At 36.5% G+C, this 25,060-nt stretch overlaps 1 protein-coding gene across 2 annotated transcripts in view; it reads right to left on the reverse strand.

Moving 5' to 3' along the window:
* Window positions 1-548: 548 nt before the first annotated feature.
* Window positions 549-25,060, reverse strand: part of CCNC (cyclin C) — a 33,412-nt gene continuing 8,900 nt past the window's right edge. The window contains exons 3-12 of one of the 2 annotated variants that reach the window (XM_053591094.1): window positions 24,613-24,697; window positions 24,369-24,438; window positions 21,055-21,106; window positions 13,392-13,447; window positions 11,813-11,848; window positions 11,061-11,152; window positions 10,377-10,444; window positions 6,326-6,405; window positions 3,673-3,791; window positions 549-1,766 (exon numbers count right to left, since the gene is read on the reverse strand). In XM_053591094.1, coding sequence (XP_053447069.1) covers window positions 1,712-1,766; window positions 3,673-3,791; window positions 6,326-6,405; window positions 10,377-10,444; window positions 11,061-11,152; window positions 11,813-11,848; window positions 13,392-13,447; window positions 21,055-21,106; window positions 24,369-24,438; window positions 24,613-24,697 — 713 coding nt within the window. In that variant the 3' untranslated portion in view covers window positions 549-1,711. Of the gene's footprint in view, window positions 1,767-1,960; window positions 2,429-3,672; window positions 3,792-6,325; window positions 6,406-10,376; window positions 10,445-11,060; window positions 11,153-11,812; window positions 11,849-13,391; window positions 13,448-21,054; window positions 21,107-24,368; window positions 24,439-24,612; window positions 24,698-25,060 lie in introns of those variants that run through there. The other variant, XM_053591095.1, reaches the window with a different exon arrangement.

Consider the following 25,060-nt stretch of genomic DNA (forward strand, 5'->3'; position numbering starts at 1 on the left):
GGAAGACCAAGTGAGACTTTGTCTCAAAAAAAAAAAAAAGAATTGGTAATTGGTGAAGCTACAGGATAGGTACATGTAGGCTCATTACTTTATCTATTCTTGTATGTGTTTTAAATTTCCTACAATAAGAGATTAAGGCACACGTATTGGTTTTAAAAATAAAATCAATTTTACTTAAAAAGGAATATAGGTCAGCTTAAAGATAAAATTATAGGTTAAGTTAATTACTGTGATATACAATCACTCTGCCCATCCAAGTCAAGCCAAACATTAATTCCTTCAGACCTGAGGAGAGCCTTTTCTCTTATTTCTTATCCAGCCATAAGCCTAGGCATGGATTTGTCATTAGTCTGACTTTATACAGTCTTCCTTTCTAGCTCATCTGATACTCTCCATAAGGAAGCAGGACTCAGTCTGCTTGGAAACCATTTGAAATTACCCCCATGGCAAACTAAAGAACGCTTTAATTTAACATTTAACTGAAGAGGGATTCTCAGAAAACAAAATAAGGCAAATCCAAAAAGATAAATTCAAGACACTAGTCAATTAGCTGGAGAACTTACTTTTATTTTTGCAGTTTTATACTAGGAAGTCAACATTTAATAACCCATTGTCCACAACTGATTTATTAAAAAAATTTTAATCCTGAAATTGTACATAAATATCCTATGACTCCAATTTTTTTTATCACTCTCCTTCAAGTCTGAAGAAAATGATTAATTTATTAAGTTCCACAGACAGCACAGTCCCACTGAAGTAACAATTAGTATGAAGTCCTACGCTCACATGAGAATTGAGAACAGCCAGTATCAAACTGGCCTGAAACCTGATTGAGTTCCTGGCTCAGGATACCTATAGTAAATTTTTAAATCCACACTAAAACATAAAATTAAAATAGGGTGTGTATATCTTGTTAAAAATTTTTCACAGTAAAAATTAACATTAAAATTTTACCAAATTTCAACTTTAGTGTTAATTAATCTTTCAAAATGCCTGATTAACTGTGAAATAATTACAGATAACTTCATGTAGTTTTTTCCTTTTTAAGTTTGCCCAGCATGTCAAAATGGTTATGGAGTATTACTTTTAAAATGTAAAAGTATGCTATACATATTGCACTTTTCTGCTAGGCTGGGGCCAGTATCTTCCATGGCAAGATACCAAAACTACTGAATAATATATACTTTAAAATCAATAGGTACTTGATTAATTTCCCTGAAATTATCAACATCATTACCAAAATCTTTCAGGATTTTGTAAGACTTGATTCCTTAAATATTTTAAAGTTAAACCTATTGAGGGGGAGAAAACCCTCATATACTGACTTTTTATGTCCTTTTTTGGTCCTTCCATGACCAAAGAACATTTTAAACAAATTATGTTCCATGTTTCCTGGCTTAATAAAAAGCTACAATTTCTATTATCCAAACTAAGTACTATTATGCTAATCAAAAGCTATTAATTTTGAAATGTCTATGAATGTCTATCTGTAGGTCCCCTTAGAACCTTTCCAAACTTCTATAGTCAAGAGATTTTTAATCAGTTATGTATTAGAATCAAATCAAACTTATTTTGCAAAAATAAAATCACTTCCCAATATGCTTGACAGAAACAAGCTATTCATTTTCATTTGTGTTCCATTGAAGACATTACTGAAATCTGTCCAATGGTTTATTTCCAAGTAGTCCACTACGGAATTCTTCGGAATGTTTTAAGATTGGCTGTAGCTAGAGTTCTGACTTCCATTTGGACCCTGCTCTCCTTCACTGTTCAAATGGGGAAGAAAGAGATTTTTTACCAATTACAAAATTCATTTTTAACACCCTCATAAGCCTATTATTTTAAATTTCATTACTTAAATGAAATTACTTAAATTTCATTACTCTGTAGCACAACTCTACAATGACATTCCTAATTAAAAGACACAAATGTGGAGAAATTAAAATTCAGAAAAGTAACATTTGGTTTTATGTTTTTATTCTTATGTAACTTTGTACCCTCACACGTGTAACAAGCATTCTGAAAGTCAGTGTCCAAACACACTCTAAAAATTTAAATTAGGGTATGGGATTTCATTGTTATTACAGGTATCACTCAACATAGAGATTACAGCTTCTTCTAAACAAATTTCCATAAAATGTTACATATTAAAATACTATTCCTACTACTTAAGAAAAGCAAGAAGTGTTCTTCCCCCCAAAAACCTACGGTCCAAAAGTATAATAAAGTCATATGTAAATGTAGCAAATACTTTTATGTCAGAAAGAAATATGGTAAATTCCTATAAAATGCTGAATACTTAAAATTAAAAAAAAAACTAAAACTGAAAATACCAGTGACTGTGGCAATGGGATTATTGCCTTATCTTGTCCACCATCATCTTGTAGCTTCAGGCCCTGCAACTGGTGGAGAATCACTCAGGGAATTTCTGCAAAAAATGCATCCAAAGGCAGCTGTTTGAATGACTGTCTGAAACAGCTCCTTGTATAAGTCAAGTTAACTTCGTCCAAATTGTAACATTATCAGTAGCAACCTACAAATTTATCTTGTTATATAGCTTAATTATAGTTCTAGAATGGTGATGAAGAGGTATAACATTTCTTTATTTTCCTTCTGACCTTTTTTCCTTATCCTGAATGATCTGATATACAGTTAGGGCTTAGAATATGCACTATTAAATAATTGAACACATCCAATTAAAAAAAAATCAACAACAAAAGAAACCTCTTAGCACAGGTGACTCATTTAGCAAAATGTTACTGTGTGCCGTAATTCTTTATAATATCAGATCATTCGTCTATATTTTAAAAACTGCTACTGAAATTTATAAAACAGGAAAATAACCAGTAGAGGGGGAAAAAAGAAAAAGATGGCAGAGTTAAACTGACATTAAACTACTACAGAATTCCTTATCCCTGAATTTCAGATAAAGTGCCTAATTCTGCTCTGTTTAAATTTATGTCCATATGTGGTCATATGTTGAGGGATACCTGTAATAGATCTGTATTACATTAGGAAGAGTTACTAAATAGAAGATCAGATTAATGTAGTTGTTTTTTTTTTTTTTTTTTTAAACAGAGTCTCACTCTGTTGCCAAGGCTAGGGTGCTGTGGCATCAGCCTAGCTCACAGCAACTCCTGGGTTCAGGCAATCCTCTTGCCTCAGCCTCCCAAGTAGCTGGGACTACAGGAGCCCACCACAAAGTCCGGATAATTTTTTCTGGTTTTAGTAGAGTCTGGCTCTTGCTCAGGCTGCTCTAGAACTTCTAAGCTCAGTCAATCCTCCTGCTTCAGCCTCCCAGAGTGCTAGATTTACAGACCTGAGCCACCACACCCAGCCTCATGTATTTTTTATTTTGAGACAGAGTCTCACTATGTCACCCTTGGTAGAGTGCTGTGGGGTCACAGCTCACAGTAACCTCAAACTCTTGGGCTTAAGCGGTTCTTTTGCCTCAGCCTCCCAAGTAGCTGGGACTATAGGCTCCCCTAATGTATTTTTTTTAATGAGATAGTCTCAAACTATTAAGGCACAAATTAAAACATAAAATTAACATGGATTATAAAGTTTTAGAAGAAATTTTAGGAAAAACATACAAAACATAATCTAAGAAAAATATGATAAATAAATATGGTATATAATTAAATGAAATCAGTAATTAAAGTCTACAAGTACCTGTTTGGAGGTGGTTTTGGTTTCGGCATCTTACTAAGAATAGTTGCCATCTCTTTTCTCTCATCAAAATTCTTCCACTGCTCATATAGTTTTAAAATAACCCTGATTATTTCCAAAATCTAGAAGAAAATATTTGAAAAGTTCTCAGTGGCAAAAACAAGCAACCAATATTATATATATATATGTAAATAAATACATCACTTGCTAGACATCCCTCAGAAAACAGTAAAAAAGAAAAAAGATAAGTCTCTGTCCTTAAATATACAGGTTAGGTTAGACAATTTTTTGTGTGTGTCAGGTTAGACAATTCTGATAAATTATGAAGGCAGTTATTCTTCACCACACTCCTATTTAGGCAGGCTTTTCCTCCTAGACTCATCTTTTAACAGGTACGTCCTGTACATTCTTATCCATCTCTGAGTTCAGGTTTCCTTCTATCAATCTTAAACCAAAATGAAAAGGTGAGATACTAAGAATAAAAGTTTTATTTCATGGAGGAATGAGCTGCTACAGAGCACACTCCTCAGTCACAACTGTTTCAAATACTTTTGTGGGAGGCTGCACACACAGGATGTTTTCATTCTCCACTAATTACATGTATGTTAAGGTGCTCAAAAACTGGCAGCTACAAATTTATCATAACCAGTTTCCCAATTAGCCCTTTCTTCCCTACCTGAGTAGACCTGATCTTAGATTAATTTTAATGCATTCAACGTTTGAGGAGAAAAGGTAGAAAACATGGCAAAAACAATCCTGGCAATTACAGGCTACTTTGTAACAGTCAAAATAAAATTTTACCTTTCTGTTTAACCCTACATAGAAAAGAGAGATATAACTTAAATAATCAACATCAACTCTTCCCACTGAACATGTGTTTAATATTTTTTTAACCAACAGTTTACTTTCTTTTTTTTTTTTTAATTAAATCATAGCTATATACATTAATGCAATCATGGGGTACAATGTGCTAGTTTTATATACAATTTGAAATACTTTCGTCAAACTGGTTAACAGCCTTCACAGCATTTTCTTAGTTATTAAGATATTTATATTCTATACTTAGTAAATTTAACATGTACCCTTGTAAGACTCACCAAAGGTGTGGTCCCACCTTTTACCCTCCCTCCATCTATCCCCTCCCCCCCATATTCTTGGGCTATAATTGGGTTATAGCTTTCATATGAAAGCTATAAATTGGTTTCATAGTAGGGCTGAGTACATTGGATACTTTTTCTTCCATTCTTGAGATACTTTGCTAAGAAGAATATGTTCCAGCTCCATCCATGTAAACATGAAAGAGGTAAAGTCTCCATCTTTTTTTAAGGCTGCATTAATATTCCATGGTGTACATATACAATTTATTGATCCATTCATGGGCTGATGAGCACTTGGGCTTCTTCCATGACTTAGCTGCAATAAACATTCTGGTGCAAATATCTTTGTTATAAAGTGATTTTTGGTCTTCTGGATATATACCTCGTAGAGGAATTGTAGGAACGAATGGCAGGTCTATTTTTAGATCCCTAAGTATTCTCCAAACATCTTTCTAAAATGAATGTATTAGTTTGCATTCACAGCAGCAGTGTAGAAGTGTGTTCCCTTTTCTCCACAACCCAATAGTTTTCTTAGTCTGATGAATATCACATTTTAGACCCATAAGTAAATACCATGCTAAATCTCTCTCTTTTTTTTTTTTTTGAGACTTTATTACCCTCAGTAGAGTTCAGGGGCATCACAGCTCACAGCAACCTCCAACTCTTGGGCTTAAGCAATCTTGCCTAGCCTCCCACGTAGCTGGGACGACAGGTGCCTACCACAACGCCCAGCTAGTTTTAGAGATGATGTCTCATTCTGGCTCAGGCAATCCACCTGCTTCGGCCTCCCAAGTACTGGGATTACAGGTGTAAGCCACAGTGCCCAACCCAATAATTTTTTTTTTTTTTTTTTTTTTTTGAGAGAGTGAGTCTCACTCTGCTGCCCTGGGTAGAGTGCCATGGTACCATAGCTCACAGCAACCTCAAACTCTTGGGTACAAGTGATCCTCTTGCCTCAGCCTCCAGAGTAGCTGGGACTACAGGCACCTGCCACAACGCCCAGCTAATTTTTCAATTTTTAGTAGAGACCAGGTCTCATTCTTGTTCAGGCTGGTCTCAAACTCCTGAGCTCAAATAATCCACCCACCTCAGCCTCAGCACTAGGATTACACATGTGAGCTACCTCGCCCCACCAAGACACTAATTCTTCTTTTTTTTTGAGACAGAATCTTGTTATGTCACCCTTGCTAGGGTGCTGTGGCATCACGGTTCACAGCAACCTCAAACTCTTGGGCTCAAGCGACTCTCTTACCTCAACCTCCCAAGTAGTTAAGACTACAGGCACTCACCACAACGCCTGGCTATTTTTTTGTTGCAATTGTCCCTGTTGTTTAGCAGGCCAGGTCCGGGTTCGAACCCACCAGCCCTGGTGCAGGTAGCCAGTGCCCTAACCACCGAGCTATGGCCACTGAGCCAGCTATTTTTTTGTTGTAGTTGTTACTATTTGGCAGGCCCAGGCCGGGTACGAACCTGCCAGCCTTGGTGTATATGGCTAGTGCCCTAACTGCTGAGCTACGGGCGCCGAGCCAAGAAACTAATTCTTAAGTGTTAAAGAATACCTTTTCCATATCCACAGAAAGCTCAGCAAACCACTGTCTGGCATCTTTCTGCTGTACAACACAGGCTACATGTAGACAAGCTGGAAAGAAAACAAGAGACAATGGCCCATGTTTAACCTGTAAACACAGAATACATGAACTAAAGATAAAATGTCCACTTACAAATTTCATGTGCATTTTCCAACATTCCTTTAAAAAATTATAAAGCTTGCAAAACCAAGAATCAAAAAAAGAAAATAAAAAATTATACAGATACACTGAATAGCTATCATTCACCATCTCATCAACTTAATCTGATATAGATTAGGGAAAATTATTAGACGACATTAATTGGTCTTGACTGCTTCTCACCATGTGCTAGTCATAGGGCAGTTGTCTTGAAAGTCAAGGTATGTCACAGGGGAAAAAGTCTAATGAGGGGATGTCATCCCTGAACACGGGTACAAAGTTAACAAATTGTACCCAGAAGTCAATGTGACAAAACAAACAAGAAAGTCAGTCAATACGTCACGTTTTAACAACGTTGACTATGTTCAGATATTTCAATTAAAAGAGCGCTGCCTCTCCTTTCTTTTTAAAGTTATTTGCATATGATCAAGTTATGTGAAGACTGGGCACATCTATACGAATTTAGTGTTGTAATAAAAGAGATTAAAAAAGAAAGTAATATATATTATATATATAATACAATTATTAATATATACATTGTAATCAAAATAAAGTAACAAAGATAGTAAAAGTGCTCAAAGACAAGAATCCACATTGCAATTTTGCCTATAACAATTTCAACTGAGCAGCCTGGCTACCCTGATCCCACCTCAGCTTATTAATAGTTAAATTTCTTGGTTTGATTACCTATACAACTTTGCTAAGGAAGACATTCTAGGAAAACAGCAACTCAATTGTGAATTGACATACTGAATGCCCCAAGTCAAACAAAACTACAGCGGAGGGCTTAGGTCTAGAAGGAAGTAAGAGGCTACAAGGACTGAAATAAGAACAGATGATTTAAATACAGTGGAAAATGCCATGACAGGGATATATATAGATTAGAGTGGAGGAGGCAACCCAGGCTGAGGTACTGCTGGGAGAGTGCTGAGAAGGATCACTGAAAAGGGGGTATCTGAGCCATGTCTTTTTTTTTTTTTTTTTGAGACAGAGCCTCAAGCTGTCCCCCTGGGTAGAATGCTGTGGCATCACAGCTCACAGCAACCTTCAACTCCTGGGCTCAAGCTATTCTCCTGCCTCCGCCTCCCAAGTAGTTGGGATTACAGGCGCCTGCCACAACGCCTGGCTATTTTTTTGGTTACAGTTGTCGTTGTTTGGCGGGCCTGGGCTGGATTTGAACCCACCAGCTCAGGTGTATGTGGCTGGCGCCTTAGCCACTTGAGCCACAGGCGCCAAGCCAGAGCCACATCTTTAAAGAAGGAGAGAATGGGAGGACCGAATGGCACGTATATAAACTGGTAAAAAGAGGCCATAGATTTTATCCAGCAATTAGGAAGATCACTGAAAGGTTTAATTTGGAGACAAATTCTACATTTTAAAAAGCTTGTTTTAAATCAGGATTTTTCAACCTTGACACTATCGACATTTTGTACTGGACAATTCTGAGACTATTTTGTGCAGCATGGGCTGCTTAGCAGGTTCCCTGGCTTCTACCTACTAGATGCCAGTAGCATTTCCCTCTAGTTATGACAACCAAACCTGACACTGCCAAATGTCCCCCGGGGGGCAAAACTATCCCCAGGTGAGAACCACTAGCCTTGCTCAGGAGTGTGGGGGAGGCAGGCTGTCTGAACACAGAATGTAGAAGGTGAACTGGTCAGTTAGAAGACTGCTGTGGTAACCCGGGACAGAGGTGAGAAGACGGCTATGAGATTACTAAAGGGACAGACTATCAAGAGAAAGGCAAAATACGTACTGGTGACTGACCAGAGGTGGGTCTGAGGGAGATGGAAAGTCTAACTGCCGAGTTCACAACTAAGATAATTAACTAGCGCTAGTCATCAAGCTAAAAAAGACATTAAAATGATGGACATAGTTTGAGGGAAAGTGATGCGGTCAGTGATGAGTCTGAGGGGCTGTGCAAAAGGGAAAAGGATATAAAGATCTGCTGAGGAGCAAGATCTTGGGTAGAGAAAGAAATTAAATGTTGACATGTAACAGATAGTAGAAGCCACTGGCCTCAGTGAAAACATCCAAGAAGAAAGGCAGCAGGGATGGCGAAAACGGGGTACCTGTCCTGTCAGCCCCTCCTTTCTGCCTATGCAGATACCTATGCATTCTCACCCACTGACGCCAGATGCCACTTCAAAATTCTTCCAAATTCATTGCTTTCAGAGAGCCACTGGCACTACAGAAGTATAAATATAAAATAACCTATTTGTCACCTCTGATGTGAGAAGGCCAAGAAACACCAACATTTAAGGAATAACTGCACAAAGAGAAACCAAGGAAATAAGTCTGAACTGGGGAAAGCATGAGCCAAAACCAAAAGGATGGAGTTAACGGAAATCAACAGAAGGAAAAGGAACAGAAACTAACAAGTACCTAGTTAATAGCAGGCATTATTTATTGCTCTACACCAGGCGTCCTCAAACTGCAGCCTGTGGGCCACATGAAGCGGTGTGAATTGTATTTGTTCCCATTTTGTTTTTTACTTCAAAATAAGATATGTGCAGTGTGCATAGGAATTTGTTCATAGTTTTTTTTTTTTGTAGAGACAGAGTCTCACTGTACCGCCCTCGGGTAGAGTGCCGTGGCGTCACACGGCTCACAGCAACCTCTAACTCTTGGGCTTACGCGATTCTCTTGTCTCAGCCTCCTGAGCAGCTGGGACTACAGGCGCCCGCCACAGCGCCCGGCTATTTTTTTGTTGCAGTTTGGCCAGGCCTAGTCCGGCCCTCCAACGGTCTGAAGAACAGTGAATTGGCCCCCTGTTGAAAACGTTTGAGGACGCCTGCTCTACACACTATCTCATTTAATTCATTTTTTTTTCTTCTTTCACCAGAGTCTTACTCTATTGCCTCAGGGTGGAAGGCAGTGGTGTCAGTCTAGTTCACTGCAACTTCAAACTCCTAGGCTCCAGTGATCCTGCTGCCTCAGCCTTCCAAGTAGCTGAGATTACAGGTGAGTGCCACCATACCTGGCTAAGTTTTTCTATTTTTAGTAAAGACAGGATCTCACTCTTGCTCAGGCTGGTCTTGAACTCCTAGGCTCAAGCGACCTCCCACCTCAGCTTCCCAGAGTCATGCCTGGTCCCCTCATTTAATTCTGACTCAGTATGGAATTATTAACATCTTCCCATTTCATGATTAGGGAAACAAACCCAGAAAGGTTGGACAATTTTCCCACAACTGTAAAGAAAGTAAAGTTTAAATCTAGGACTATCAGATTTCAAAGACTATAATGTGTTCTAACTCATTACAGGAGTGCCTTCAACAGACAGTAGAATGGTGCCTAACTTCTCCCTCCAGCAAAGCCTTACGGACCATACAGGTTCCTTTACTCAACCTAAGAACTTAATTGCACTTAGGAATTTGAGACGGGCCAGGCATTGTGGTGGATGCCTGTGGTCCTAATTACTGGGGAGGCTAAGGCAAGAGGATCACTTGAGCCCAAGAGTTTGAGGTTGCTGTGAGCTAGGAGGCACTCATGGCACTCTATCAAGGGTGACAAAGTGAGATTGTTTCTCAAATAAAAAAAAAAGATATGAAAGATGGATCCAATTATTTTACGTAAATTCCAACTAATATTGGCAAGCTTAATTCTGAACTTTCCCCCTAAACAAACAAAAATGTTCTATTCAGACACTGATTAAAATGCTTTTAAATGATTAAAAAAAACTTACCATAAAAGGGGGTTGGGGGACACTAATCCTGATTTGTGACAGTTGCAGTTCATAATATTGAAAGTTCACATGCAAGTATTAGTCTATTACTTCATGGAACATAAAAACATAAAGTACAATAGGTTGAAATTTATTTTATAATGATCTAAATATATTTATAACAATTTAATTAACAGAGGTAATACCACGCTTACATACCTAAAGCTATCATGAAAGGAGGATACAGTAGGCAAAGATCCGTTCTGTAGGTATCATTCACTATCCTCCTACAGAAATGTAAATCATATTATTACTGAAAGCAGAACAACCTCACGTGTACATTTCCTCCCAGGGAGGGCCAGATTTCCCATCTTTGTATATACTCATTTCCCTTTTCTATTACTGAAGCACAGCTAAAAAGGTGAAAGCATCAAGGCAAAGGGATAGCCACAGAATATGACAACAAATAACCACATATCAATGAATAAAACTACAGCTAAATACATTTTAAGTGTCAAAATCTCATAACTATAATATAAAACACATTTGCCTTATTTTTCAAATATCAGATAAAAAACCAGAATTTATACAAAAAATGTATATATGTTGAATACCACCAAAAAGTATTCTGATTATTGTAAAAATAACAGTATCCATTTTTATATTGTCTTTCCTATAAAATCAAATTTTAACAAATATATTTATAAGATAATTTAAGGTGCTTCTCACTTTAGAATTTATACCACTATTGTTACTAGAATTCAACAAATGGATATTTTTGCTCAACATAAAATATCTTGGGGCACTAGTTTAATGACTTTAAAAATACTGAACTTCATATTTACTTGTCAACCTTCCTATCTAATAACATGTTACACTATTAATAACTTCTGTTCTAATTACCATGCAAGGGGAAGCAACATGTCTTCTTGGCCCATGTCCTGCACATACTGGAGCAAAGGTCTATAAGGATGATACACTATCAAGCAACAATCCTAGAAACAGTTTAAAAAATGTGTATGTATAAAAACAGATTTATTACAACACAAAAACGATATCATCACCCAACTGATCTGTAATTGTGTCTTTCAAAGTGAAGTTCTCTAACTCATGCTTGCTTCCCTTTTATTCTCTTGAGCAAGCAGTATGACAGCCCTAAGCTCTACTGTAATAGTGAAGGCAGTGCTCTCTCTGGAATATACCTTGGTAAATCGGTTGGCAGTCAGTCAGCATCCATTCATTCCCTTAGAGACTCAAAGTGTCACATCTGCAACACACTGAAACCTCTTATTAGCCTATAAATCCGTAATTCCCAACTGGAGGAGCAGAATTCTGCCAAAGACATAATCTAACTTTAAATAACACTGCACACATACACGAATACTGTGCACATAATTTACAGTGGTTTAATGACCTGACCTGTTTGCTTGTAATCCTTTTATTGTAGTTACTTACTATAGAACAGAAAAATTTTCCCATCCTACGTAGGATATACAAATTATTTTATGAGCTACAGAGAAGTTAACTATGATTTCACCACCAAGTGCATGTGGATGGTTTTAAAATGTACCTCCCTACAAATCATTTCTTTAAATAATTTCTAACCATTAAATATGAAAATGTTTCGTTCTATTAATCACAGGAAATATACTTACCATTAGTTCTAAAAGATAGAATTCACATTCTAATATCTGTTTTAAGAAAAAGATTATCAAATGTCAACATGAAACCAAATTAGATGAGTCCACTTAATCTAACTTATAGACATTATAATAATTTGTCAAAAATTTTTACTAAAAAAATTACTTTTTTTTTTAGAGACAGAGTCTCACTTTGTCACCCTTGGTAGAGTGCTTACAGGATTTTTTTTTTTTTAAGCTGTTGCCCTGTGTAGAGTGCCATTGCATCACAGCTCACAGCAACCTCCAGCTCTTGGGCTTAGGTGATTTTCTTGCCTCAGCCTTCCAAGTAGCTGAGACTACAGGTGCCCGCCACAAGGCCCGGCTATTTTTTGTTGCAGTTTGGCCGGGGCCGGGTTTGAACCCACCACCCTGGGTATATGGGGCCAGCGCCCTACTCACTGAGCCACAGGTGCCACCCACTAAAATTTTTTAATTAAGAAAGTAGCTTATATTAAAATGAACAAATGCAATAAAAATTACTTTTTACTATTGCATGCAATTATGATTATAGAGTATTTCAATCCTTATAAGGAAAAGCCAGCCTCTTATAAGCATTCTTTTCACCTTTTTTTTTTTTTTGGAGACAGTCTCATTATGTTGCCCTCGGTAGAGTGCCATAGTGTCACAGCTCACAGCTCACGGCAACCTCAAACTCTTGGGCTTAAGCGATTCTCTTGCCTCAGCCTCCCAAGTAGCTGGGACTACAGGCGCCTGCCATGCCTGGCTATTTTTTTGTTGCAGTTGTTTAGCTGGCCCAGGCTGGGCTCGAACCCGCCACCTTTAGTGTATGTGACTAGTGCCATAACCACTGTATTATGGGCGCCAGCCACATACACCAGAGCTGGCGGGTTCGAATCCAGCCCAGGCCTGCCAAACAACAATGACAACTACAACCAAAAAATAGCTGGGCATTGTGGCTGGCGCCTGTAGTCCCAGCTACTTGGGAGGCTGAGGCAAGAGAATCGCTTAACCCCAGGAGTTGGAGGTTGCTGTGACCTATGATGCGGCGGCACTCTACCCAGGGTGAACAGCTAAAAAAAAAAAAAAAAAATCCTGTAAAAACTTCCCCTACTTTCCACTCAACAAATACAAAAATACAAATTATTTGTACTTAATTTAAACAAATACAATTTTAGTAGAATGAGCAAATCCCTTGCATGGTAGAAAAAGACATATCAATTAAAATGTCAACAGAAATTCATCTTACAAAACTATTCCACTGAAGTGGTTCTCGGTCTCAGCTGCACATTAGTATCACACGGGAGCTTTTAAAAAGCGCCAATGCTGAGGGACCTTAAGTTCTAATTTAGTTGGTCTGGAAGGGATGCAACATTAGTAATATTAAAAAGTTCTCAAGGTGATTTTTGGGGCAGCCAGGATTGATAATCACTACTATGAAGTATTTTTAAAAGTAGTAAAAGCTACTTCGCTGTAATTAAAAAAAAAAAGTCTATATTCTTGTAATACTTGAAACTTCCCATATCTAGAAGACTATTATGTTTATTCTAATACATAGCTTTGACAAGTGTTTTATTTTTTACAATATACTTACATGGTTCATCCTATAAGGAAATTCCTTTGGAAAGGCATATGAAAATCTAGTTTTTACTGCAGAAAACAAAAAACAATTTAAACTGAGAAAACGGGAAAATCAATTCACTCAACATTCCTTTAAGAGAGTATAGAATATTAGCAGGTAGGGCTAAACATTTACAGTAGAAGCTTTTGGCAATGTTTAGGGATCCAGATTTTTATTTTTCAGGGGAAGGGAAAAAATGAGTAGCAGGAAGCTCTAGATCACCAAATGTACAACTAGACAGCTTCAATTTTTTATTTATTTATTTTTTTAGAGACAGAGTCTTACTTTATCGCCCTCGATAGAGTGCCATGGTGTCACAGCTCATAGCAACCTTGAACTCTTGGGCTTAGGTGATTGTCTTGCCTCAGCCTCCCGAGTAGCTGGGACTATAGGCGCTTGCCAGGACGCCTGGCTATTTTGTTGTTGCAGTTTGGCCAGGTCTGGGTTCTAACCTGCCCCCTTTGGTATATGAGGCCAGCGCCCTACCCACTGAGCCACAGACGCTACCCTTCAATTTTGTATTTGACATATTAAAAAAGGGTTCTGTTGCCTAAAAAATAAATTTTTGGGTTTTTTTTGAGACACGGTCTCACTTTGTCGCCCCCTAGTAGAGTGCCGTGACGTCATAGCTCATAGCAACTTCAGACTCTTGGGCTCAAGCAATTCTCTTTGCCTCAGCCTCCCAAGTAGCTGAGTCTATAGTCGACCACGATAATGCCCGGCTATTTTTAGAGATGGGGGCTTGCTCTAGCTCAGGCTGGTCTGGAACCTGTTAGCTCAGGTGATCTGCCCACCTTAGTCTCCCAGAGTGGTGGGATTACAGGCATGAGCTACCATGCCCAGCCCCATAAAAAATAAATTTAAAAAATGGAACAAAATCATTGGCCTTTATTATCTTTAAAATCTTTCCAGGTCTAGAATGTTTTTTTTCTATTCTCCAGTGATTTAGCTTAGAAGGAACACAGGGGTTGTATATGTATTTACAATACAATATATTTATAAAACAAAACAAAACAAAAAACCCCATATATATATATATACATACACACATATATATATAATATTGAAAGGATAACACACCAAAAATATGTTAATAGTGGTTATTTGAGATTTAAGAATTTTTCTACTAACCTGTACTTTCTAAACTTTTCATGACTGCTTATTTATCCAAAATATATTTTGATAAAGCATTTATACGTCTCTTTAATAAAGCATTTATACAAGGGTCTAGAACTTTTTTCATATCACATATACACAGTTATTACCCCTCTATTATCTACTACATTATTAGTCTATATAAAGTACAAATGAAAAAATGAAAAAATGATGTTAACCATCAATCCCCATCTCTTTAAAATGGTATGTGTATAGATTTAAGTACTACCTGAGAAAACTGTTTTCCCATCATTATGATACATTAACTCAATCAAGTAACTAAGACAGGTCCTCAAAGATGTTTCGTGATCCTTTCCATTTATACAAAACCCCAAATAACCTCAGAGATGAAAAAGAATTCCATTTATTCTAATAATATATTTTGAAAAATATTTTTTGTTTTATAATTGAGTATCTTATAGCTAACTTAGATGGGTAACATCTGGCAGAATCTGGAATCTAGAACCATTTAAACTTGACATCAGAAAATTTATACTTAATCTTTTCTTTCCCCTCTTCTTCAGCTGATTTTGAAAATGTGTATCTATTAAGGCTTCTGAGTTTTACAAATCCTTTTGATGTAAATAAGATGCAAAGTATAAAAGCACAAACAAGGTCTTAATATAATGGTGGACTATAAATAGGTAAAATCATCTCTATACGTAAAACAAATCTATATCCCTAACCCCTGGACCTTGATACCCAACAAACTCTACTGAAATGAGATTTACCTGACTCTGTTAACTTGTCTCTCACTCCCTGCTAAAACCGCTGTGCATTTTGATTTTCTATCTTCTAATCCCTTTCTTCTAACTTAGAGGATAATGCATCCCTCCTCTCTATTGTCACCCCCACTCACTTATGTACTTGCTTTTATCTATTATTCAATTACTAGTTCCTACTATTTTTATTTCATCTTTAACCTTTCTTCCTTTAAGTCTGTCCCATATCCTCAAATTTCCCTTAAAAAATAAAAACTTTGCCTAATTATATTCCTCTGACTTTTTTTTTTTTTTAAAGTAGACTCAATATTTTTTAGAACAGTTTTAAGTTTACAGAAAAACTGAGAAGACAGGTGGGTACACAGAATTCCCTCATAGCCACTATGGACTGATGCTTGTATTCCCCCCAAATTCATGTGTTGAAGTCCTACCACCAATGTGTTTTTATCTGGGAGAAGGGCCTGTGGGCGGTCATTAGATTTAGATAAAATCAAGTCATTAGATTTAGATAAAATCAAGAGGGTTAGCCACTGTGATGGGATTAGTCTACTTATAAGAAGAGAGAGATTAGAGCTTTCTCTGACTCAAAGAATTGACCATATTGATCTTAGACTTCCTAACCTACAACTATGAGATGTCTGTTGTTAAAGCCACCCAGTCTATGGTATTTTCTTATTATACACATAGCAACCTTCACACACTAAGACATGTCCTTGCCCAGTTTCCCCTAATGTTAACAATTTGTATCAGTACAGCACATCTGTTACTATTAACTATCCTCCAGTTTATTCAGATCTTAGTTTTTATCTTATGTCCTTTTTCTATTTGAGGATCTCACTCAGGATACCTTATATGTACTTGTGTATCCTTAGACTCTGGATGTGACAGCCTTCTAGATTTTCTTTGTTTTTGAGATTGACAGTTTTCAGGGATCCTAGTCAAATGTTTTGTAGAATGCCTCTCCATTGGAATTTGATGGCTTTTTTTCATGATTAGACTAGAGCTATGAGTTTTTTAAAGGAAGACACAGAGACAAAAGACCATCATCTCTAATCAAGGGCACACACCATTAATGTGATTTATCACTGTTGCTACTGACCTCGATCACCTGGCTAAGGTAGGGTTTGTTGGGTTTCTCCACTATAGGCCCCCCTTTCCAGAATGTACACATTAGAAAGAAGTTACTACCGACAGCTCATACCTTAGAAGGGAGGATTTATGCTCCCCTACTTGAGGGTAGAGTAGCTACCTAAATTATTTGAAAATATTCTGCGTAGGACATTAGTTGCTTCTCTCTCACTTATTTGCACCAGTATGGACTCATGAATGTTTACTTTATACTACAGTTATGATGCAATACTACTTTCTTTTTTATTTCGTTCAGGTTCTTCTAACTTTGGCAATTGAGGGCTCTTATAGTTGACTCCTCTGGCTCCAGGTCCATTTTGTATATTTCCTGCCCCAGGCCTGAAATGAGCCATTTCTAAGAAGCCCTGGTTCCTTGTATTGGAGAATGGTGTTAGAAACCAAGATCTGGGTACTAGGTGAGCTTGTTGTTACTGGGAAGTCATTGCTTGTAAACCCTCTCAACTGACAGAGTCAAGAAATATACACATCAATCAATGTATGCAGATGTATACACTGATGTAACATTTGTATTTATATTAAGGTAAACTGAGTTTATACTCGTATCTCCAACTTTATTCCATCACTACATGGACCACTCTGGTCCCCGCACATTTATCTATAAATTCCCCCTCCAACAATGAGAAACATGTCTCTCAACATTTGCCATCTAGTCATGTAACTGTTCAGTTCCAGTATACAATCATAGCATCATCAGAACTGTTAACTCATATATCCAAGGGCAATAACTTTATCACTAGAGTAGCGCAGTGCTTTCTTGCAATTCCTCTTCCCTAGAGTCTTACAGACTATTATTTCCAAAGTTCCTTAGGTCAACACCTTTTCTCCCCATTCTCTTTACCAGGGTTGTTTCATATGTGTAATATAGTTAGATTCTCCTTTTCTCAGTACCCATTCACTTAATTCCTTGCAATGTGGCTTCTACCTCCACCCCCGTAGTGCCTAATAACACTATATTCTCTCTCAAAGATCTGTTTTTCCCCTCTTGGTTCACCTCTTTTTGTATGAAGCACAAGACATTGTGTGACTCTTAAGTGTTATCAAGTTCCAAACTTTTACTGCTGGCCTCACATCTTGTTTTTTGGTTATTTTGTTTATTTCTGGCCTCACATTCTTAAGATGATGTTCTGCCGATATATTTACATTTAAAATGTCTAAGATTAAATTTAATTCTTTTCAGAATACTTATCCTCTTTTTCTGGTACCACCTTCAGCTCCTCTTTGCCCAGACACGGAACCTCAACTATCAGTTTTTGCACTCTTCTTAAATCCTTTCTTTTCATAAGTTCTATTAACTCTATTGCTCAAGTCTGGCTGTTTTGTTCTCCTTGCTGGCTGCCAATACATTAGTTTAACTTCACCTTTATTAATGGTCACTTGGATTACTTCAACAATTTAAAACTTATTAGCTTTTTTCCTCACAGCAGCCTGTAGTGACAGCACTTACTACAGTTTGCAGCTTTATTATATTTCATAAGATTTTTTTAAATTGTAGTAAGATATACATAAAATTTAACATCTTTAACTATGTTTAAGTGCACAATTCAATTATATTAAATACATTCATTCTTTTGTATAGCCTACCCCCAATCCATATGCAGAATTCTTTCCATTTTGCAAAACTGAAACTCACACCTGTTAAATAAAAACTCCCCATATCCCCCCTCCCTCTGGCTGCTGGAAACTACCATTATACTTTGTATCTCTATTAATGTGACTACTCCAAATACCTCATAAGTGGAATACTTATATTTTAATGACTGTTTTATTTCACTAACCATAATGTCCTCAAGGTTCATCCATGTTGTATCATGTGAACAACTTCAAATTTTTTTCTCCTCACTCTTGCTTCCAATTCATCTTACATAATTCTGCCAGATTCGCTTTCCTACTGCATACCTTCATGTTTAAAAATAAAGCTTTCAAAGGTACATTCCTCCATCTAGCATTGAAGGCCCTCTATTAACTGACCTTTGCAAATTAATATTTTTTCCTTCTATTTCCTTATTCACCATTTACTGAATATAACTCTTTAGGTTTTCCTATTTTTTTTCTCTTCCAGAAACTTTTAGAAGGTTTCCTTATTTTTGACCAAACGATTCAATGTTTCTAGATCGTCTCTCTGTATTTCCCCAGGTTCAAACTCTTTCTTCAACAAATTCTATTTAAGCCTTTCTTTCATCTAACAACCAACTGTTTCCCACTCAAAACATTCATAATATTCTCTGTAACACTCTCATACCACTTTTGGCTCAAACTCCTGAACTCAAGTGATCCTCCTGCCTTAGCCTCCCAGAGTAATGAGATTATAGGCGTGAGCTGCCCTATCCAGACAAACCTGTTGACACTCTGACATTGGGCTTTTAGACTCTAGAACTGTGAAAGAATATATTTCTGTTGTTTAAGCCAACCAGCCTGTGGCATGTAAGGCAGCCCCAGCAAAGTAACATACTAATCAAAGCACTACTATATAACCTTCATACTGTTCATTCATTTGATACAACTCAATGACAGTCAAGGAAACCGAGGTTTAGAAAAGTTAAGTATTTCCGGGCGGCACCTGTGACTCAGTGGGTAGGGCACTGGCCCCATATACCAAGGCCGGTAGGTTCAAACCTGGCCTCGACCAGCTAAAACAGCAGCTGCAACTGCAACAAAAAACAGCCGGGCGTTGCAGCAAACACTTGTAGTCCCAGCTACTTGGGAGGCTGAGGCAAGAGAATTGCTTATGCCCAAGACTTGGAGGTTGCTGTGAACTGTGATGCCACAGCACTCTACCGTGGGCAACACAGTGAGATTCTGTCTCAAAAAACAAAAGGAAAAAAGAAAAAAGCAAAGTTAAGTATTTCCAGTTTATCACAATAAACCCAAGCTGTCTGGGACTATAATACACTGTAAAATTAATGACGTGAATAGCCTATTATAAGATTTTCCTATTCAATGGTAAATAAACCTCTTATGAATATACTTTTAAGCCTTTGCATGAAAAATATAAATATACACAATGATTATGTACATGTAGCAATTAAAAATCAAAAATTAAAAAATGTATATAAAGAAACCTTGGTAATACATATCTTATATTAAAAAAAACATGAACTTTTTAAAAAATTTAAAAAGCAGAGACTAACATAAGAAGAACATAAGGTACCTATAGTCCACTATGCAGAGATAAACACTGCTAATAAGAATTCCTTTTAGTTATTTTATAATTTTTCAATACTTCGATTTTCCCAAGGATAATTCATTACTTTATCTATGTGATACACTGGGATATTAAACTTTTTGGCAAAAATGATTACTAATCTTCTACCCTTGTAAGAATTAAGATGTGATGTAGAAAAGATTGAATTAGATTATTATATTCTCAGAAAGGGGACTGACTCAAAAATATAAAAGTCGGTCTGACTCATAAACTTGAAACATAAAAAGCTATTTTGTGCCTCTCCTGCATAGATCACAGAAATTATAATAATTAAAAAATCTGAATTATCTTTTGCTAGGTGATGCCTTTTTGCTTAACCTATAAAGATAGAACATAGCATGTTATACCCACTGTATAGTACTTTAACAACAGTTACTTTACAGTGCTATTTCTTTTAATGTTATGACTCACAAAGAGCTAAATCCCTCTTTTTACATTTTTAAAATTATTATTTTTCATCACTCCTGAAGAGGTATGACTAAGCCTCATTTTTTTAGATAAAGAACTAAAGCCAAAAGGTAAAGCAGCTTGCTCAAGGTTATACAGATTCTTAGAAACATAGCTACTCAGTGACATAACTGGCATTAATAGCAGCTCTGAGGACTAGAAGTCAACCTTTTTCTGCACCACATATGTATACCGTAAAATACCTAATTCCCAGGTGGCGCCTGTGGTTCAGTGGGTTCGGCGCCAGCCCAATATACCAAGGATGGTGGGTTCAAATCCGGTCCCAGCCAAAGTGCAACAAAAAATGAGCCAGGTGTTGTGGTGGGCCCCTGTAGTCCCAGCTACTCTGGAGGCTGAGGCAAGAGAATTGCCTAAGCCCAAGAGTTGGAGGTTGCTGTGAGCTGTGTGACACCATGGCACTCTTTTGAGGGCAAGAAAGTAAAGACTCTATCACTACACACACACACACACAAAAAAAAAACAAAAAAAAACCCTAATTCCCATCAAAGACAGACATTATGATTGCTCAAGAAATAGTGTATTCCACCTAGAAGAATGACATAACAGTCACCAGTAAACAATAAAATATAATAAAATTAGAAAATAAAATTTTCTTTACCCTTATTATGAAATTCTAGATTGATAATTACTATCCATTTTTAACATTAAAATTAATTATTTTAGAGATAACACTATAAATGTTTTTTTTTTTTGGCCAGGGCTAGGTTTGAACCCACCACCTCCAGCATAGGGGACCGGCGCCCTACCGCCCTATAAATGGTTTTAAAAACACTTCTTTTTTAACTTTTTTATTTTACCAAATACATCAGTCATAAAGGTATCCTTAGGAGATTTAATAAACCTAACTAATCTCAAACATGTCTCATAAACTAAAAGTTTCTATGTACTATGAAATTTTCTTCAGATACATCCTTAAAGCAGATATACTTTTTGCACTTACATACAGAAGTAGCAGCAGAAATCAATCTTGTATTTGAGACTACTCCAAATTCCTAGAGAAAAAAAAAGCAGGTGAGAACAGATACATATAACCCAATGAACCAAAGGTCTATTCAAAACATGATTTTCTAGCTCCCCCCCTCATATTTATAGTCTGTTCCTCTTCCACTCACCCGAGGGATAAAGGATTCAAATCTCTAAAATGTACAAGTTGAGTATTACTGATCAGAAATGCTTAGGACTGTGTTTTGGATTTTGAATATTTTATATATACACACACACACACACACACACACATATATATTTGAGACAGTCTCACTTTGTCACCCTCAATAGAGTGCGTGGAGTCATAGCTCACAGCAATCTCAAATTTGGGGACTCAAGCAATTCTCTCGCCTCAGCCTCCCAAGTAGCTGGGACTATAGGCGCCTGCCACAATGTCCCACTATTTTTTAGAGATGGGGTCTCGCTCTGGCTCAGGCTGGTCTCCAATATGTGAGCTCGGGCAATCTACCCAACCTTAGCGCCCCAGAGTGCTAGGATTACAGGCATGAATCTTTTTTTTTTTTATATTTTGGAATATTTGTATACCAGTTTAGCATCTCTAACCTCAAAATCTGAAATCCAAAATGTTCTAATAAGCATTTCCTTTGAGTGCCATATCAGCACTGAAAAAGTTTCAGGTTTTGGAGCATTTTGTATTTTCAGCTTAGGGATACTCAACCAGTATTACTTTTCCTTAAAATTGCTACAATTTAAAACAAATACTTTTGCTACAATTTAAAATAAATACTTCTAATAATAATAAAAGGTATCAAATTAGAAACCAAGCCCTAAAATGCCAGTGCCAGTTTTCTGCCCTTAACTTAGTTTTAAAGAAGACTATTTGCAAGAATAAATACTGCGTATGCTTCCTCTTCAACTGACCCTGGATTAACATACTTCATGCCATCTAATAACAAAACAGTTGAATTTCTGAATAAAATAAACTTTAATATTACCAAAAAAAAACAAAAAAAAACTCCCCCAAACCACATAAACAGTAATTATCCTTTGAGAACAGAGAAACAAGGATGATATAAAACTTCCAAGATCACTTACTTCCTCTTTCAACCTAAAATACCACCATTGTAAAAAATAACTAAAATTTATCAGGTAATCCACCTTACACATATTGTCTCATTTAATTTTCTCCTAAAATTAACCTCATAAGATTCCTAAAGCCTTTATTTCATTTTAAAACAAAAATCAAGAATTGTTCCTTATCCAACAAAAGATACTAAACTAAAAAAATCTGTTCTCCAATGTGGGTGGATCACTTGAGCTCAGGAGTTTTGGACCAGCCTGAGCAAGACAAGACCCCATTTCTAAAAATAGCCAGGCGTTGTGGCAGGTGCCTGTAGTCCCAGCTACTTGGGAGACAGAGGCAGGAGAATCACTTCAGTCCAAGAGTATGAGGTCACTGTGAGTTATGATGCTACAGCACTCTACTGAGGGCAACAAAGTGAAACTCTGTCTCAAAAATAAAAAATTTTTTAAATTAAAAGAATCTATCTGTTCAAATACTTCAATCTACATCCTCATTCTGTGTGGGGAGGATGTATATGTGGGTATATATATATTTTTAAATTTATATTTACAAAAAAAATTTATATTTACATTTAAATATCCAACCATAATAACTGAAAATAAAAAGCAAAAGCCTCAGACATTATTAAACACCATTTCTACAGTTTCTATACAAGTATTAGAAAGATTTGGTCAGAGAGATTCAAATAGTAATTTCCTCCCTCCTTTCCTTATTTCCTTCCTTCCCTTTTCCTCCCTCCTTTCTTTTCTTCTCCTTGCTTTCACCCCCTCTCTTTTCCTTCTTTTTTTTACTTCCTTCCTTCCTTCCCTCCCCACTTCTATCCCCCACCATCTTTCTTTAGAGATGGGATCTCACTAGAGCAGATCATGAACTCAGCTCAAGTAACCCACCTCGGCCATCCAAGTAGCTGGGACTAAAGATAGGTATGTGCCACTCTACCCAGCCCCCAAATAATTCTTTGTGTTTATCTTAAAGCAAAAACTTCCACCAGTAAATCATACGACTTCTACTCAATAAAACAAATAACAAAAAATATTTAACAAACAAAATAAAATCCCCAAATGAATCTATAAGAGTAGATATTTATAAAGATTTTGCCTTGGTACCCTAGTGCTTATGTACTTAAGATACATAAAATTAAATTATTACCTAAAATATTATTTTATTTAAATAAAGTCAAGTATTACAAGGTGATATTTGGAAAAATCACCCATAATAAAGGCCTTTCATAAACATTTTTTTTCCATTAAAGAACTTAACTACAAAGCTGGTTCTACCTCCTTAAACTACTATTCACAATTAGAAAACTTTAAATCTCTAGAAAGCTTGTCTTAACATTATTATTTTTTTCTTTTTTTGAGACAGAGTCTCATTATGTTGCTCTTGGTAGAGTGCTATAGTGTCACAGCTCACAGCAACCTCAAACTTGTGGGCTTAAGCGATTCTCTTGCCTCAGCCTCCCAAGTAGTTGGGACCACAGGTGCCTGCCACAACACCGGCTATTTTTTGTTGCAGTTGTCATGTTGTTTAGCTGACTGGGCCAGGTTCGAACCTGTGACCCTCAGTGTATGTGGCCAGCGCTGTAACCACTGTGCTAACGGGCACTGAGCCTGTCTTAACATTATTTCTAATAGAGTCAGCTCTCATTATTTAGCTAATAGCTGGGAAAGATGTCATAATTCCAAATAATGGCTAAAACAAAACTTAATCATAGTGGGTATCAAAAAGAATGAATGTAAACCTACTTAGGTTGACGTCATATTCAATATTCAAGAATACAATTACTATTCTAAAGACACCACTTTCAGGTTATAGTAAACAAACTATGGCATTTACTGAATATTACTTGGTATTAAAAAATAAATTATCTTAAAGGTAGTAAAGCAAAGCAGTTAAGAACACAGGATTAGGAACTAAACACTCTTGATTCAAATACTTGCTCTGCCATTTTCTAGTTGTATGATCTCAGGCAAATTCTTAATCTCTCTGTGCTTCAGTATCCTCATTTATAAAAGGATAAGAGTTTGTATATAGTGCTACATAAGCATTGTTAAATTAATATATAAAATAAAGATAGGTATATATTTCTTTGATTTTGTACAATTTCAGTATCTTGCATAAATTACTGTCTATTATTACCTTTACATAGGTTATATGAAAACTGGGGCAGATGAACCAACATACATTGACTATGCTTTGATGAAAAACAGAAAATTATTTTATACCTCTACTTTGGATGCCAAAAACACACATGTAGGAGCCATTAATACAGGATCTATACTTTTCAGAGAATACCTAAAATATGATAAAACAAAATCAGATATCATTCATACTGAGGGCACACTGGAAAAAATTAAGGTAACTCTATGTATGGCAAACGCATGATTTATTTATACTGTACTGAAGTTCATCAACATTAAATAAGAGTTTCAAATAGACATAACATATTCCCAAATAAAACAGCCCTACCTGGCATAGAATCTCTTGAAATAGACTGTAGCAGTGGCGATAACCTGTTGTCTTAATTTAAGATGTTCACCTAATGCTTGGATAACTAAAAGAAAAATGATAAAGTTTAAATGTATATTTTGGTACCATTATAATATTAACAATGAACAATAACTTCTATGTAGTTAAATCATGACTGTATTCATTTTTAACACAGGAAAAACATACGTGTGCTACTGAGCTCTGTATTATGGATAACAGTGATCTAGTACCAGGATCTGCAACTTTGTTACAAAGGTTATTCATGCATAAGCCCCTCCAACTGCCCCATAACAAAAATTATTATTATTTTTGTTGTTGTTGTTGCAGTTTGTCTAGGGCTGGGTTCAAACCTGCCACTCTCAGTATATGGGGCCGGGGCCCTACTCACTGAGCCACAGGCACTGCCCTATTACTATTATTTTTTTAA

Source organism: Nycticebus coucang, chromosome 5 (assembly GCF_027406575.1).
Source record: "Nycticebus coucang isolate mNycCou1 chromosome 5, mNycCou1.pri, whole genome shotgun sequence".
NCBI classification, from domain to species: domain Eukaryota; kingdom Metazoa; phylum Chordata; class Mammalia; order Primates; family Lorisidae; genus Nycticebus; species Nycticebus coucang.